Raw genomic sequence first — 16,887 nt, 5'->3', positions numbered from 1 at the left:
GCTTTCTTTCTCTCGCGCGCGAGTGTTGTCCTAGTGGACATCCAGAGTGCGCCGAATAATCTGCGCTTAGCGAAGAAGCCGTCTCGCTAAACAATGAGGTCAACGCACTCGCAAGTTTTTGTGCAGGTTGATGCGCGGAGAACCAACTTTCTCTCCCGGCCTCTTTGTGTGTTTTGAAGGGATGTGACGCAGCATCTCTACTACTTAAGAGCATAGTGTAGACGTTCACAATTGAGTGGTGCACGGTTCTGCCTGTGCCACGCGGATGACTGTGCCACGCGGATGGAAGGTCTCGCCGCCGATGGAAGGTGCCGCGGATCTCCCGCCCTTCTCCCCACACCGTCTCTCCCTCCGCCTGTGCTCCACCTCCCCGTGTCCGCGCATGGAACACACCCGCGGATCTCGCCCACGATGCACGCCTCCACCGCGCATGGATCCCGCCCGCTCGCCCGGTCTCGGCACGCTCTCGCGGTGGTCCTCGCCCCTCTCCACCACGCTCGCGAGGCCTCCGCCCGCCTCCCCCACCGCGACAGGTACCCTCGTCGCCCCGCCTCCGTCCGACGCCCCTACCTGCCCCCCTCCGCCCTGCCACCGCAATACATGTCCATACCATAGACGCTACGCCTCTGTCCTCCCCTCGCTCGCACATCCCGGTGGTCCTCGCCCCTCTCCGCCACAACCCAGCCCCGTCGATGGAAGGCGGCCGAGCCCTCACCCATGGATCCGAGGATCTCCTACCCCTCTGCGTCGGATCCGCTTCTCCCTCTGCTCGAGATTGCTGCCATCCGTCCGCTCCCCCCGCTCGCGATGGCGCCCGCACGGAACAGCCTCCTCCCTTACCCTTCCCCATCACATGCCATGGGAGCCAAGCCGTCGATGGAAAGTGGCCGAGGATCCGCCCCATCGCGCCGTCCTCCCCTCTGCTCCGACATCGAGGAGTGCTACAGCTTTTTGATGTGCTTGGCTGGGATCTGAGGGTGCCAGCGTGCCAGGTAGGGGAAGCAAGCGAGCTCTGTCGGTGGGGGAGCTGCTGGTGGTTGTAAGTGTAGAGCGCGCGATTGGCTGCCAGGATGGATCACGTAGTCGGGGGCAAGTTCAAGCTCGGGAAGAAGATCAGGAGTGGATCATTCGGGAAACTTTACCTCGGTACGTCCTGTGATGACGGGTCCTTTTTTTCGGGTGTGCTTCGTTGTGTTCGTGCTTCTGACTGTGCTTGTTTGATTTGTGTGTAGCCGTGAACGTGCAGAATGGCGAGGAGGTGGCTGTCAAACTGGTATACCACTAACAACTTCCGCATGGTTTTAGTGTCCACACTATGCATGTTTTGGTGAGCAGTTCTGTGTTGGGAGTTAACTTTAATTGGAGTTACTGAAATCTATAGTTAGCCTAATCGCTTGCTACTCACCTTGCAAGCATTATTGCATATTACGAGCTCGGCAATTACAGCACAAACGTCCCTGCACAGAAATGATGTTATCCACATGTGTCTATGCCTCTTGCGACAGAGTTGTCAACAGTGGGACCATTTGGATCCTGTAATAAGCTTCATCCTTGTAAAACGAATCATTTGTACCAAACAATTCTATTCCGGAGACAGGTTTACAAATTTGAGTCAATGAACCTGTAGCACTCCTCGATGCTGAAAAGCAGTCATTAGAAACTAATCTCTTGTTTGTACTGATTGGACTATTCTTTAAGTTGGGATTAGCTTCTTTGGAGCTATTTTTCGTCTATATATGCTAATTTGAATTAGTGTGTTAGCTGATGATGAATGTTGCTCCAAGGCTGTAATATCAACAGTGGCATATCAAACAATATTTTTGGCACAGATATATCCAGTGCAACTTCTTAATTGCTAGATGGTCGATATTGTTTGCCATAGTTGCTATTAGGAATTCTGGACTGCTTGCTCACCATATGTTTTGTGCGTATATAACTTGTTATTAGGAATCAGTCACATCACGACATCCACAGCTTCACTATGAATCAAAACTATACATGCTTTTGCAGGGTGGAAGTAAGGTTTTTTTTTCATTTGCTTGTGGTTCATCGTACCTCCCGTTTTGTGCATGCTGTACCACAGGTTGGCGAATCCTGTACTTACCAAATTGTTCTAAAATTTACCAGTTACCTCACCTTATTTTTTTCTGGGATAGGTATCTAGCAGGTTACTTAAGAAGGCCATTGGATTCAAAACTCATGTACGCTACTGTGACACATTGATGGTCCTGAAGTTGTGGATAATGTCAAAGGTTCCCTTTAGATCAAGGTAACTTCTAGGTCCCTTTGTCTAGATTATACACATATACTGTGTGTTTGAGAAATATATTTGAGCCATAAATTTGTTATGCAAATCTGAAGCATAATCGCTTAGTTGTCATCCTATCTCTACTCCTCCTTATGTTTGTATCGTAGGCGTCCACATTCGAGGATGGTGCACGGTTCTAATGCCTTGTCTGTTCTAATGCCTTGTCTGTTCTAATACTTTGTCTGTTCTGATGCCTTGCCTGTTGGGAGTGCTCTGTCTAATGCCTTGCCTGTTGTCCGTTCTGATGCATGTTGTCTGTTCTAATGCCTGTTCTCTGCGAACTATCTTTGTCTGTTTCGGTGGAGGCTGCCGGCGTGAAGCACTGGCCACCGGGTGCTGCACGTCAACGGCCAACAGGGGGCACCGTGCAGGTGGGCAGAAGCAGCCAGCGACAACAGTAGGGCACAGGTAAAATGATCCCCCCCCCACTTTAGAAATTGCAATCCCTATTTTGATCCTCGGATGTGCGCCATGCACCCCTGGTCCCTGGATGTATTTTCAATGAATTGGCTATCCTAGGCTACAAGCAGAAATGGTAAGTTAAACTGAGTTAGAAGATAACTGATTATTCAGTGTGGATAAATATTGTTTCTAACCAAGCTTTCTATCCTATATTTGCATGTTCTTCAAAGGGATGTATATGGACCTTCCAAATACACTAGACTTTTGCAAGCAACCAAAGATACTCTCAGATAAGAAGGTTTGCCTTGCCCTGAATACTTCTTGACTTATGTCATATTGAGCATTTGAGCTATTGAGAAACATACTAATACAGACATTGTTGATCTTGCACTTGCATGCCTCTATGTAATAGGCTAAACTAAGCAGCATTGTACATGATACTGGTACTTTTGCACTTGCACTGTCTCTTCTTGCTAGGTAGAGTCCTACCCCATAGTCTGGAACTAGAAGAATTCTGATTTTCCTTTTAGGAATCAATGTATATTTGAGCTTTGTTTGGTCAGAAATGCATTGTAGAAAAATTTAGATGGTGAGATTTGTATCTTTGTTCTCATTTTTGTTCATTGTAGTATTTTTTTTTCAGAGGTTGTTCTCATTTATCTATAACTTTTTATTTTTTTTACGAAAAGTCGGTGCATGCTGATTATGCACCAAGAAACATCCTTTCACAGCCCCATTAATCATCTCCATAGCAGCCATCGACAAAAAAAAGTCCTTGAAAATTTAGAACCTTCCTTCGGTTAAGAAATATGTCCGTTACTGAAATGGAGAAGGGTTGTACACATAGTTCAATGAATCAAAAGGAAAACTGGTGTCTGATGAGATCATCATAAATCTGCTGTCAAGACGCCTGGAAGAGGGAGAAGAAAAGGGTGAATTGGGGTTCATCCTTGATGGCTTTCCTCGAACCATGAGACAAGCGGTAAGCTAATTATTTGACCTGACCATAAGTATGCAAAAACAAATACTTGCCTTTGATCAGGAAGCATTTTTCACTTGCTTTCGTTAACGAAATGGCCCGATCTGTGGTTTGGTGGTCAATGCCATGTTTTTTTATTATTGTCTTATGCTGGGAGCAAAATAGAAACAGAGAATAGCTTCAATTGATGCCTTTTAGAACAGATTCTGTAGAGCAACTCATGGATACTTTCTGCTTGTTTTAACAAACGCGACATCGGGCGAGCTCTGATGTAGGTAGAAAATGGCCGATGCCGAGGATATCCAGCCCCTCGTCTGCGACAACGGAACTGGCATGGTCAAGGTGAGCCACCGGTTTGGTCACATCTGTTCTCGGTGGCTGCTGGGGCCCTAACAACAGCACCAACCTCGGCAGGCTGGGTTCGCTGGCGACGACGCCCCGAGGGCCGTCTTCCCCAGCATCGTGGGGCGCCCGCGCCACACTGGTGTCATGGTCGGGATGGGGCAGAAGGACGCCTACGTCGGTGACGAGGCGCAGTCCAAGAGGGGTATCCTGACCCTCAAGTACCCCATCGAGCACGGGATCGTCAGCAACTGGGACGACATGGAGAAGATCTGGCATCACACCTTCTACAACGAGCTCCGCGTGGCTCCCGAGGAGCACCCCGTCCTCCTCACCGAGGCGCCCCTGAACCCCAAGGCTAACAGGGAGAAGATGACCCAGATCATGTTCGAGACCTTCAACACCCCCGCTATGTACGTCGCCATCCAGACCGTGCTCTCTCTGTATGCCAGTGGCCGTACCACAGGTGAGCTGATTCCGTTCTCTGCTTAACAATTTCCAAATCCGATTTTCTCCTGCAGTCCGTAATCTCTAAAATCTGTGCCCTCTCTCAGATTTTAGAGATTACCTGTATCGCAATTTTAGATATTCCGTGGAAAAGACGGAAGGCCTGGGTGTGTTCAGAACACATGTGCTCACAGGGCTTGCCCGCTGCATCTTGGTTCAGTGAACGAGGGTAGGATCCAGTGCCCTTACCATGGTAAGTCTCCTACTGTCTGAATTAGTTCAGAGATTCTCGGGGTTACTGTATCTTGTTTTCAGAAGTGCGCCTACTTGTTTGTTTACCCTGTCTGAATTAATAGTGACAAATAAATAGTCATGCTTATAAAGCACAACTTTTCTCTCTCTCTCTCTTAAAGTTCGATGTATTGGTTCCAGCACATTTAGTTCTACAACCTCAAAATTAGCTGAAAGATGTTCTGATAAAGGAAGGCATTTGTTGTTGTTGTTTTGACATTCTTATTGCTCTCTTGTGATGTCGTTTATCACAGAAAAGCAAGGATGATGCATAATGAACGTCTATGATTTATAATGGTATGTTCTTCAGGTTGGGAGTACTCTACTGATGGGAAATGTGAAAAAATGCCATCAACAAATATGCTCAACGTGCACATCCAGTCATTGCCATGCTTTGAGCAGGAAGGAATGGTCTGGATTTGGCCTAGGGATGACCCACCAAAGGCTACAATCCCTTCTCTTCTGCCTCCTTCAGGATTTACATGCTCACTGTTGATGCAGGGGGTGCATGGCCTAGGGGGAGGATGGCGACTAGGTTCATCGATGGCGGCAAGCAGCTCGTGTTCGACCACGCGACACAGTTCTTCACTGCGAGCATCCGCACCGCTGCAGGTGCTGCATATCATCGGCAGAGAGGATCGAGTTCAGATCGATGATGCAAGGCGGCTGCATCGTCGAGCTGTAACACCTGCAGCGGTGCGGATCAATGAGGGGATTTTTTTGTACAGGGCCAGGGTATTACCCCATGACCTGGTGAAAGGGACCACTGAGCCGTAATGCAACCATTGTAACTCTGAAGATAATCAGTCATCTAACATTTGATTATTCAACTAGATAGATGATGCCTCCTTATGGGACACCACCACCATATGCAGCAATGTATGCACAAGGTACACCATAACAGCAGGCACCAATGCCACCGGTAATGTACCTCATTTTACATGAGAGCATGTTCTTATTGTGCTAATGCATGGTTGATATAGTAATGAACTAAAATGTCCTTGTTTTTTTGTCAGGGTTCACACCCATACAGTTCTTATCCTATGCAGTCACCAAACGGACAGTTCAAACTCCAGTAAGTTAATGGGCGCCTTTTATTTGATCTATTGATTGTTGCAGAATGGATGCATAATTTCACTGTTTCCTTTCTAAAGCTTTTCATCTCAACTGTTATATGTCATTTATATTTATTTGTTTGAGTCCTGTTTATGCCATCTGTCTCCTCAAAGCAGATAAGAATCTCTTGGCTGCTCACCTGTCGCATCTTCCCCGATTCAAAATCGTCCTGGTCGCATCTTCCCCGATTCAAAATCGCCCAGTTGAGTTTTCCAATCCTATATTTTTTTCTCGAAAGTTTTCCAATCCTATATTCAGTTTGCAGTAACACGATTTTTGCATTTAGCCATTTTTTATTTTGTTGTATACTTTCGTACTGCTTCGTAGACAGCAAGCAATGATTATTGAAACTAATAGTAAGAAGAATGCCCCATCTATTGACTCCAAAGCCCACGTTCTTTTGTAATTCTATAGTGAAACTTTGTCAATTATTAGGGTCCTAGATTCAGTGACCGTTTATCCACCCCATGTCAATGTCTTGCAACTATATGTTCATCTTAAATGCAGTTCTTTTTTTTTCAATTGGTGAATAAATAAAATATATAGCCTTGTAAGGCTGACCTGGTTTCACTACGTTCTGGTTTCCCATGTTTACATCTAGCACCTTTGAACTGAACATGTGTCATTTAAGATACGAGAGTTGAGTAGTATTGTTTGATGTAAATCTCTACCACTATAAAACACCTTTCTACCGTTGGCATGCGTTAACACAGTGATAATTTGCAAATGCAAATTAGCACTTTGAACTGCAAAGAGGTCTACTGTTCATATTATTTCCTATGAGGTAGTATGTCTATGCGTTAACACAGTGATAATTTGGTAGTATGTCTTTTGTCTGAGCAACTTCTGTTGTGGTTATTGTTTATAATAATGGCCTACATGTAGTATTCATTTTCTCTGTAGTATAATAAGCCCATTAAAACAATTGAATGCCATTGTCCGTGCATCCATTATTTTTTGTGAATGTGCTATGTACATGTAATAGTGTAGGGGCTCTTCTATTCCATCGTAGTACACTATCTTTTTTACTGAACTTTTTTTTGGAAATCCTATGACTCACTTTTTTAGGTCCTCTCCGTTGGACTTTTGGTAAAGTCACATAAATCTTAATCTTACGAATTGCTAATTGGTTTATACTAATATCGTGTAGAATTTTTAGTTAAAATTATTCAGACATTAGTAATATAAATTTTATTTATAAGGTAGTTCACTTTGGGTTTCATATGATATGTGAATTTATGTGATGCAGTATCTGGTACAAATAATTGTTGATGAATATAACATTTGTATATTTGTGTAAGGTACAATCAGGCCATGACTAATGTGCAATCATGTGTAAATGTAAAAACAAGTATCTTAGTATGTTGGATCATGATCCAGCCTTTTCTTTTTATGCTTCTCTGGATGTACCATTGAACACAAAGATAAATAAACATAAGAGCACTAATATTATCGAATATTTTATATGCCGTTGCAACGCACGGGCACATAACTAGCACTGATCATACAATTGCGATACAGATTTTGGAGATATGTGACAAACGCCATGCCCTGTGCATTAGAGAAGATACAGAATCGCCATGCCCTGTACAAGACAGTGAGCCAAATTCTTGTTCATTTTGCACTATGATACATATTGATTCATTAGGCCCTAGGTTGGAGGTTGTGACTGATGAGTTGGGAAGGGATTACTTGATTGGTGGTGTACAATTCTTGGACTGGATACATGTTCCAGTTTTTGGTCCATTAGTTCAGGAATTGTTTCATTTACATGTATATTCAGTACACTCGTATAATGGAAACAGGCAAATCTCTATCTCATTCTTTGGTTATTGTGTTATTATACGGTTCCGTTGCAACGCACGGGCACTCACCTAGTAAAGAATTAAGAATGTACTAGGTAGAGTAATCTCTACCTAATCACGAGAGAGAATCTCGTACTCCTCCCGTCTTTCAAATTGTATGTCTGTTCAAACTTTTCTGTTTTGTTTTGGTTTTGTTTTGGAGGTTTAAGACGTGTATCAGGTCTGATAAAAAAAACATACAGAGTATTGTAGGTATCTGTAACATCAAACAGATATTTACGATAAAAGTACAGCTAATAATTAATCTAACGATATTTTCCCAATAACATAAATATTATATTCTTTTATTATAGTATAAAAATTGATCAGATCGACTACCTTATACTCCCTCCGTTTGTTTTTAGTTGTCGCTGAATAGTTCAATTTTGCACTATCTAGCGACAACTAAAACGAAACGGAGAAATTATCGGTTAAGAAAGCTAGAACGAACTTACTTTTTTTAAAAATGGGAATGACATGGGAAGGAGAGAGGAGCACGTAAATTCTAAAGCGGCCAACTTGCATGCAGATCGCATCATATTCATGACGTGGTTCCCCGTTTGTGTGTGTGTTTGAGCTTTGTTTTGGCAACCGCGGATGATGCAGGATTAGAGATGGCAATGGGCCCCGATCCACGATTCCCCGCGGGGAATTCCTCCATTAGGGGATGAGGATGAGGAAGGTTCTCCCCCCATAGGAATGTAAACGAGGAAAAATCCTCCCCCGATGGGTAAACGGGGACGGGATAAGGAAACATTCTCCATCCCCGTTCCCCGCGGGGACCCGTTAAACTTATATATGATGATGTTTTCATGTAATATATAATAATAAACATAAATAATTATATTGTTAAGAGATAACTCATTGTATAAATTTGTTATTTTGATGTACACATAATGAGTTCTAACATCTGACAATGTATATAAGTGATAATGTTTTGTATTAATAACAAAGAAAGTGTGTCATAATTATAATTTAAGCGGAGACGGGGATCCCCGATGGGGATTTATCCCCGTGGGGAACGGGGATGGGGAAGAAAAGCCCCCGCAAGAGTTCGTGGGAATTCCCGCGGGAGAATTTTTTTTGTCGCGGAGACGGGGTACGGGGAGCCAAAACCCGACGGGGATTTCCCCGTTGCCATTCCTATGCAGGATATATGTTCCCATCGTGACCGTGCACGCATTTTGGCTGGGATTTTGGAACGCTGTACGATTCTTCCATGGGGATAACGACGACGGTGTACGTCCCACGTTGATCACACTTATCAGGACTTAGGAGACATTCCAATCATCAATTCCAGGAACACGACTGAACTTGTAAATAAAACCCCGCAGCGCTTTTATATCGCTTTTATATAGAGTAGATGTTTTACCCATTAATATACCGCAGGTATACCCAGTATAGAAAACTTCTCGTATCCATCTTTATATCGGATAAAATCTATTGATTATTCGAGTTTCGGGTAACTATTGGCATCTCTCCGTATACAGTGCTAAATAATAAGGGTTGGAATGCCGCGTCATGCCGTCATCACGACGAGGCTGGACCTGCTGGACGTACTCCTCTCCACTCCATGGCAGTGGCATGCCCTTTTCCGTCAGAAAAAGCCGGAGAAACGGGTGAAACCCAACCGTCAGATCATCGACGACGACGGCGAAGGTGCCAAAGCTCCCCCGCTCTTTCTTGCCGTCATTCATCAGATCAGAGAAAAAGAAAACACGGGATGGAAATGGAATGAGATACACGCACGCACCGAACCCAACCCAACCCAACCCCAAAGCAGTTGGAATTGGAATCCCAGGCGGATCCAATTCTGCCAATTGCAAGCACCGTCGGCCCTGGCGTCATCGCCCAATTACCTCTCCCTCTCCTCCCCACGCCGGCCGGAGAAACCCCCCACCCAGCACCAGTTCCCAACTCCTCCCCCCACACACTCTATCCTCCTCGCCGCCTGGGGCACAGTCACAGAGTATTTCCCCCCCATTCTCCATGCATCGCACGAGTGTCTCCTATAAAACCCCGCGCAACCCCCCCGCTCCGACGGCACGCACGGACGACGCACCGCACACTACCCGGCGGTGGAACTCCTCGCCCGCGTCGCTGCTCCGGTCTCCGCGCTGCTAGCCGCCGACTGTAATAACTGTAAGGCTCTCCGCCTGCGCCCGTTCTCCGCGCTCGTTCTCGCCGCCGTCGTCCGTGTTTTGCCTGATTCAGCAGTTCGGCGAAACCGGTGCGAAGATTGATGATCTGACGACGAGAGCCTCAAAGTTTCTTCTTGCGGTCTTAGTTTATTTATTGCTACAGTTGCAGCGATCGACAACGCCCCCCCTACCTTGTTGGCTGGCGCAACTAGTTAGGTCAACCGAAACTTGCTGCTGGGGTTGCCTCCGGTTCTAAATTTTTTTTAGCACGGGAGTTTATTCTTCTTTACATGATTGGTACACCATGCGATCAACGTGCGTCGCTCCGTTCTCTTCAAAAATTGAATCTGTTGCTAATTCTAGAGAACAGTGCTTGGCTTGGCTGACCTCACCTGTTTGGTTTGTGGCAGAATCTCAAATTATTATGGGTCGCCTTCTCTCTCTCTCTCTCTCTCTCTCTCTCTCTCCCCCTTCGTCCAGCAAATACACACACATACACACGTATCATGTTCCATTGGCTTCACATGTCACCAGTCGTATGCTATATCACTTCGAATGAAATCGTGTAAATCATCAACTTGTCTTATTCTTCAGACGCCTGCACCCTGCAGGATCATGCTTTGCGTCTGAACACTTTAATTCATCATGTATAGACAGTGCCCTCCTAGCTTTCAGTGGGAATTAGAAGATTCGGCAGATTATCTCTGAAAATTCACCTTACGAGAGCTTCGGATTAAAACCGGCTGTTTAGACTGCTGCAGTTACAATCCATAGAGACAAAAATACTGTATAAACAATACAAGCCGGTACGGATTAAAGCCAAACAAACAGACAAAACTAAAATGGTATTGTAATACACGGCCCCGCTAGCATCTCCAAATCCTAGGTTTGATTTCTCTCGTGGACGAATTTTCTGACTGTATTAAATAAATTCCCTTGTTGTGTCTCATCCGCTCTCGGTTTACGATGTTTTATACACCACCTTCTGATTGGGCCATTGCAGAGTAGATGGTTGGCACGACTCGTTAATAATAAAGGGCCAGAGTTCGATAATTTTCTCGGCCAGAACTATTGTTTTTGTCTCTTCTTAATATAATAATACCGAGAGGGCAGTCATTTCATCCCTAGCCGATTTTTTTATAATACACACACCCTAAAGTTAGAGGCTTGAATTTTGGCTGCCAGGCCACTCCATTTCGTCTTTACTCTTGAGAGCAAGGGTCTAGGACAGAGCATATCTTCTTTTCTTGATTTGTTCTTTCGGAATACGCTCTCGTCTATCGGGTTGGGAGAGCATATCTTCTTTTCTTGATTTGTTCTTACGATCTTATCCTAACTATGGGGGGCAAGCTCACATACACTACTCTAACAGGTATATTTTATCTTTTATGCAAATATATAGGTCTGTTTATTTGAAAAAAAAATGAGCCTGCCCTGCTTAACTCAGGGCATGTGATCTTTCCAGCACATCATTTGGCCTATAATGGCATATATGCTACACATGCTGCACAGCACAGACATGTCAAGTGCAATGCATTGTCTGAATTCTGAACATAATCCTTGATTTTGGGGGGCAAAGGCAACCTTCCACCAATCCATGACAAACTTGTGATTTATTTAGTATATTGTACTAACAAATGCAACACGTAAGGCCTAAATAAGTCCATGGCTTGTCATTGCTGAGTCAGCCATGTGCCTTTTCAAGACTGCATATCCTCGGTGGCATTTCTGAATCTCCACAGATAATGTTACCAGTATCATTTATAGTCAAACTTTTTTCGCTATACTATGGCAACCGTAGTAACTTTTGTTTTGTGGCTGTTTCAGTGTTTCTCTTTGCTCTGCCTGTACAGTTGCTTTAGGTCTCTTGTACCTAACCCCTCTCCTTTGTAAACAGAAATTGACACATCTGAGTTCAATTTAAAAAAAAGGCAACCTCAGTTATTTTCTTTACTACTTAAAAGAAAATCTCCTTATGTGATCTCTTCGCGGGCTGAAAATCAGCAATTGAATACTCAGCATGTGACACTGGCTGTACAATCAGTACAGACCTATGTCACCAGGCCTAGTACAATTTGTAGATCTAATCGGTTGGGCATATTTCTATTGCTGGAGTGGAGAGAGACTTTCTTGAACACCCATTTTTACTTGTTTTACGGCTGAAATGCTGGGTGCTTTTATACGAAAAGAAGCAGTGAGGGCCTGACCTCTTTCGGACTATCTGAATCATGAATTCATGACCAGATCCCTGAATTCACATAGCTTGACAGCAGATTATTCTAGCAGAAAAGAACGAGAACAGTGACTTTAGTTCCCAATCACCCGTATACTGTATATATAAAATAAATAAAGTTGTGCTATAGTTAAGTAACCGCGATTTGTCACTATTATCATCCAGCAGCCTGCCTGTAGTTTCTTGACCAAACCAAACCTCACCAAGCGGCTATATATAGTAGACCTGCTAACCTTGAACTCCTCCAGAGCTTGGGCAGACTCTCCTCAGTAACTATAGTTTTTTTTGTTCCTTGGGAGGATAGAAAAAATATATCCTTGGTTTTCTTGAACAGGTTTGATTTGTTTATGCTTCTAGCTCTTGTATTTAGGCTTTTTGGGTTCTTGCTCATTCCGTTGAGCTTCCAGATAACATTTCAGGTGTGCTTCTGAAGGGAGATTTCGTTGAACAGGATGAATGCATTGGCAGCAACCAGCAGGAACTTCAAGCAGGCAGCTAAGCTGCTGGGCCTCGACTCCAAGCTGGAGAAGAGCTTGCTCATTCCATTCAGGGAGATCAAGGTGATAAATCCACTACAGTTCTTTTAGATCTGGTAAACTGTTTCCCGCTGTTTCACTTGCTCAGGGGGGTTCCTGTCTTCCTGATGATGATGACCCCCCCCCCCCCCCCCCCCCCCCCACACACACACACACACAAAGACATTTACTTAACCAGGATCAGTATTTTATAAGGTTCATCTGGGCTTTCCCCCCTATCCGAAACAGTATGTTCAACTTTTGAGTAACAAGCAGTTTGTGGTTGCAGGTTGAATGCACAATCCCAAAAGATGATGGAACTTTGGCATCCTATGTTGGATTTAGGGTTCAACATGATAATGCTAGGGGACCTATGAAGGGTGGAATCAGATACCACCATGAGGTAAGCAAATATGTTGCTCCATTCTTTTGTTATCTGTAACGCTAGTCAGCATTTGATTCTTTCCACACCTTTGCCGACATGAAAATGGTCCTTAAGCATAAAGGCTTCAAACAATCCTTGAGTATAAATTCTAGTTTTTCAGGAAGCTGCCATAGCCCATAGGCAGCGTATCTCAGTGGATTATGTTAGTTTTGAGATATCTCCCTGAAGAAATGAAATACAAAAGCATATAAAATTGTTTCTTGAGACCAAGTATAATAAGTATATTGAAAACTGGGAACAACAAAACAGTATCTGAGCTATATGGGTTGCATTTTGGCTCTATTTCTTTAACCATAAATCTGCCATACACAACATATTTCAGTGGATCATATTAGTTTTGAGGTATTTCCTTGAAGAAATGATAAATAAATAAATAAAAGTGTATTGGATTGTTTCTTGAGACCAAGTATAAGTATATTGAAATGGTCCTTAAGCATAAATTCTTAGTTTTTAGGATTCCCACGTATTGCTGAATTTGGATCTCCAGTATCTACTTAGGGACTCATGATATCCGAGTTATATGGGCCACACTATGATTCTATCCATTTCCTTCAAATTAATTTTCCTCTTCATTTAAGACTCATTGAAATCCGTTGGTGAAAAATCTGGTCCTGATGTTTGAAATCCTTTGACAACCCAGGTTGATCCTGATGAAGTTAATGCCTTGGCACAATTGATGACTTGGAAAACAGCAGTAGCTAACATACCATATGGAGGAGCCAAAGGTGGAATTGGATGTAGCCCTGGAGACCTGAGCATCTCTGAGCTTGAGAGGCTTACCCGAGTTTTTACTCAGAAAATCCATGACTTGATTGGCATCCATACTGACGTTCCAGCTCCAGATATGGGCACCAACTCACAGGTTATTTTCCTTTATGTATCATTTCATGAAGGACTTTCATGAGAATTAGTTATCAATAAATATATGTTTATTCTAATATGGCCTATTTTGTTTGCTTTATGGATGCAGACAATGGCATGGATACTTGACGAATACTCAAAGTTCCATGGTTACTCACCTGCTGTTGTGACAGGAAAGCCTGTGGTAAGCAACTATCTATACTGCATTTTCAACATGTATGTGTACTGAAAACGATGTTTTGAGATCAAAGTTGTAAAATGCTCTGAAGATTTATAAAAGGTGGCCAAATTAGGGATTTTATCAAGCACAACCCGTTGGAGTTTATCTAGGCTAGAGCAAGATTTTTTATTTGTTTACGAGGCATAAATTTGGATAGCAACAAAAAGGATTTGGCTCTCAGTCTCATGGGATTCTGGCTTACCTCCTCGTTATCTTGCTCAATACACAGGACCTCGGAGGATCATTGGGAAGAGACGCCGCTACTGGAAGGGGAGTTCTGTTTGCTACTGAAGCTTTGCTTGCAGAGCATGGCAAAGGCATTGCAGGCCAGCGTTTCGTCATACAGGTAGATGGTGTGTAGGTTAGGCCTTATTACTTTTAAAAGATCCACATCCGAGAAGCTTTCAGACCCCGTCGATTGCATGATATGCGCCTTCCGGCTCCGATCATGAGAGCAATTCATGATTAGGTCTACCTTGACAGTTTATTATCGGAAAGCAGTCACAGCTAAACATTTCATCTGCATAGGCTACCTCTTGAGTGATAGGTGGCTTTGCTTTTTGAACCCTTTGCAGGGATTCGGTAACGTTGGTTCCTGGGCAGCTCAGCTGATAAGTGAAGCCGGTGGCAAGGTGATTGCTATCAGTGACGTCACAGGCGCCGTCAAAAACGTCGATGGCCTCGACATCGTGCAGCTAGTGAAGCACTCGGCGGAGAACAAGGGGATCAAGGGCTTCAAGGGGGGAGACGCCATCGCTCCAGACTCGTTGCTCACTGAAGAGTGCGACGTCCTCATCCCAGCAGCGCTTGGGGGAGTCATAAACAAGTAGATTTCTTCTCATTGAAGTCGTTTTCACCCTACGCCTACGAAGTCGATTCTTTTCAGTTATTATTATATCTTAGTTGTGCCTGCAGCTCGAGGCCTGATTAAACTATTCGTCCGCACTTTTTTTGTTTTTGACAGGGATAATGCTAACGACATAAAGGCAAAGTACATCATCGAGGCTGCCAATCACCCCACAGATCCAGAGGCAGACGAGGCAAGCCCGTAGCTCAAAACAAACCGACTGCTTTCTGCAATGTTTTCTGATCCCCTCTGTATCCCGTTCCATCCCCAGATCCTGTCAAAGAAAGGCGTCCTCATCCTCCCCGACATACTGGCCAACTCTGGTGGCGTCACAGTGAGCTACTTCGAGTGGGTACAAGTCAGTAGCTCGCTCTTGCCCACTGTGAGCCGTGCTTCCTTACGGACTACATAGCACTGTGAATTTAACCCGTGGACACCACACGTGCTTTCGTCTGTTCAGAACATCCAGGGGTTCATGTGGGACGAAGAGAAGGTAAACGCGGAGCTGCGGACGTACATGACGCGCGCCTTCGGGGACGTGAAGCAGATGTGCCGGAGCCACAGCTGCGACCTCCGCATGGGCGCCTTCACGCTTGGCGTCAACCGCGTCGCGCGCGCCACCGTCCTCAGGGGATGGGAAGCATGACCTCCCTCCGTGTCGTCCGTGTGCCCCTCCCTGTTGTATCCTCTTGGTCTTGGGCCCTTGTTTTTCTTTGGTTAATTATTGTCGAGATCAACGGAGATCCGAGAAAAACGGGCTCAGTTAATAATTCCAAGAAGTGCGTCTTCTTGGAGATAAAATAGCGGAAGGAGAGTTATAATAAGTCTGTAACTGTAACCCATAGCTGAGATGCTGTCTGCAAGCAGCAATGCCAATGCCAATGCCATCTGGTTTTCGTGCACGACTTTGGGTCATTTTCGAATCCTGATCACTCAACGACAGGGTCGGTAGAGATGAAGCTGTAGACAGCCACGTCCCTGAGCCTCCCCTTCACCACGCGGTAGCTCCGCAGCACGGCCTCGCGCTGGAACCCGGCCTTCTCGAGCACCCGCCGCGCCGCCGCGTTGTGGTCGACGTCCACGAGCGCCTCGACGCGCTCCACGCCCGGGAGGTCGCCGAACGCCGCGGAGACCGCGCGCCTCGCCGCCGCTGTGGCCACACCCTTCCCCCGGTGCGCGCGCGCCAGCACGACGCGGAGCTCGGCGCGGCAGGCGTCGTCGGTGGGCGTCACGGACACCGCGCCCACGGGGCGGCAGTGTCCGCCGCCGCCGAGGCAGACGGCGCGGAACCACGGGTGCGGCAGCACCGCGTCGCGCAGGAACGCCAGGAGGGCGTCCCGGGACGTGCAGGCGTCCCACGCCATGAACGCCGTCACCTCGGGGTCCGACGCCCACTCCAGCATCGCGTCGACGTCGCCGAGCTCGAAACGACGGAGCGTGACCGCGGGAACGGACCCCGGTCGGGCAGGCGCTTCTTGCTCCATCTCTGAGCCTCCCTCCCATCCGACGCGTTGCTTTTGCCTTTTCTTTTGCTTGGTGGTGTCGTGGTGGTGCGCAGTCACCAGTGGAAGCTTTGCGTCCTGTCCCTGCTTTGACGCTGTCAGCCACACTAATCAAATTAAAGTGGCAGTGGGGCACACAATCACGCAACGCAAGTGTGTAATAAGACCCACACCAGCACTACACACCGTCCACCAGACTAATTTGATAGGTGAATATAGAACATAGTTTTTAACCCATAACAATCTACGACCCGAATATGAACAGTAACTTTTGACTAAAATCTAAACCACACTCGAAAATAACCTGACCCGACCGTGTCCAATGGGGACGCGACCGTGTCCAATGGGGACGCACGGGACAACCCGACTCAACGGCTGTGTCAAATGATTCACG

At 45.5% G+C, this 16,887-nt stretch overlaps 3 protein-coding genes and 1 pseudogene across 7 annotated transcripts; 3 read left to right on the top strand and 1 right to left on the bottom strand.

The window, feature by feature from the left end:
* Window positions 1-684: 684 nt before the first annotated feature.
* Window positions 685-3,011, top strand: LOC109943809 (protein kinase pseudogene; annotated as a pseudogene). The gene is made up of 5 exons (NR_160802.1): window positions 685-1,146; window positions 1,233-1,273; window positions 1,948-2,083; window positions 2,157-2,716; window positions 2,941-3,011. The product of NR_160802.1 is annotated as a protein kinase pseudogene (transcript).
* Window positions 3,012-3,562: 551 nt separating this feature from the next.
* On the top strand, window positions 3,563-6,833 carry LOC103644169 (uncharacterized). The gene is made up of 7 exons (XM_008667362.3): window positions 3,563-4,031; window positions 4,104-4,497; window positions 4,586-4,731; window positions 5,080-5,180; window positions 5,271-5,691; window positions 5,786-5,844; window positions 6,002-6,833. Exons 1-3 carry the CDS (start codon window positions 3,972-3,974, stop codon window positions 4,699-4,701), a joined length of 570 nt encoding a protein of 189 aa, XP_008665584.1. The 5' UTR covers window positions 3,563-3,971; the 3' UTR covers window positions 4,702-4,731; window positions 5,080-5,180; window positions 5,271-5,691; window positions 5,786-5,844; window positions 6,002-6,833.
* A 2,668-nt stretch (window positions 6,834-9,501) lies between these two features.
* On the top strand, window positions 9,502-15,893 carry LOC542220 (glutamic dehydrogenase 1). Of its 4 annotated transcripts, none has more exons than XM_008650319.3 (10): window positions 9,502-9,871; window positions 12,523-12,663; window positions 12,908-13,021; window positions 13,704-13,925; window positions 14,034-14,108; window positions 14,374-14,490; window positions 14,720-14,970; window positions 15,109-15,184; window positions 15,263-15,349; window positions 15,452-15,887. In XM_008650319.3, exons 2-10 carry the CDS (start codon window positions 12,556-12,558, stop codon window positions 15,635-15,637), a joined length of 1,236 nt encoding a protein of 411 aa, XP_008648541.1. In that variant the 5' UTR covers window positions 9,502-9,871; window positions 12,523-12,555; the 3' UTR covers window positions 15,638-15,887. The 4 variants fall into 4 exon arrangements, with proteins under 4 accessions (XP_008648541.1, NP_001241710.1, XP_008648535.1 ...); NM_001254781.1 differs by having other exon boundaries at window positions 9,631-9,871; window positions 12,511-12,663; XM_008650313.4 differs by lacking the exon at window positions 9,502-9,871 and adding an exon at window positions 12,345-12,437.
* On the bottom strand, window positions 15,735-16,647 carry LOC103644168 (GNAT transcription factor). Its single transcript, XM_008667361.4, has one exon. It carries the CDS (start codon window positions 16,473-16,475, stop codon window positions 15,921-15,923), a length of 555 nt encoding a protein of 184 aa, XP_008665583.1. The 5' UTR covers window positions 16,476-16,647; the 3' UTR covers window positions 15,735-15,920.
* Between the last annotated feature and the right edge of the window lie 240 nt (window positions 16,648-16,887).

Source organism: Zea mays, chromosome 1 (genome assembly GCF_902167145.1).
Source record: "Zea mays cultivar B73 chromosome 1, Zm-B73-REFERENCE-NAM-5.0, whole genome shotgun sequence".
NCBI lineage: Eukaryota > Viridiplantae > Streptophyta > Magnoliopsida > Poales > Poaceae > Zea > Zea mays.
The sequence above is the reverse complement of the archived record's forward strand: the minus strand, read 5'-3'. Positions and strand labels throughout refer to the sequence as shown.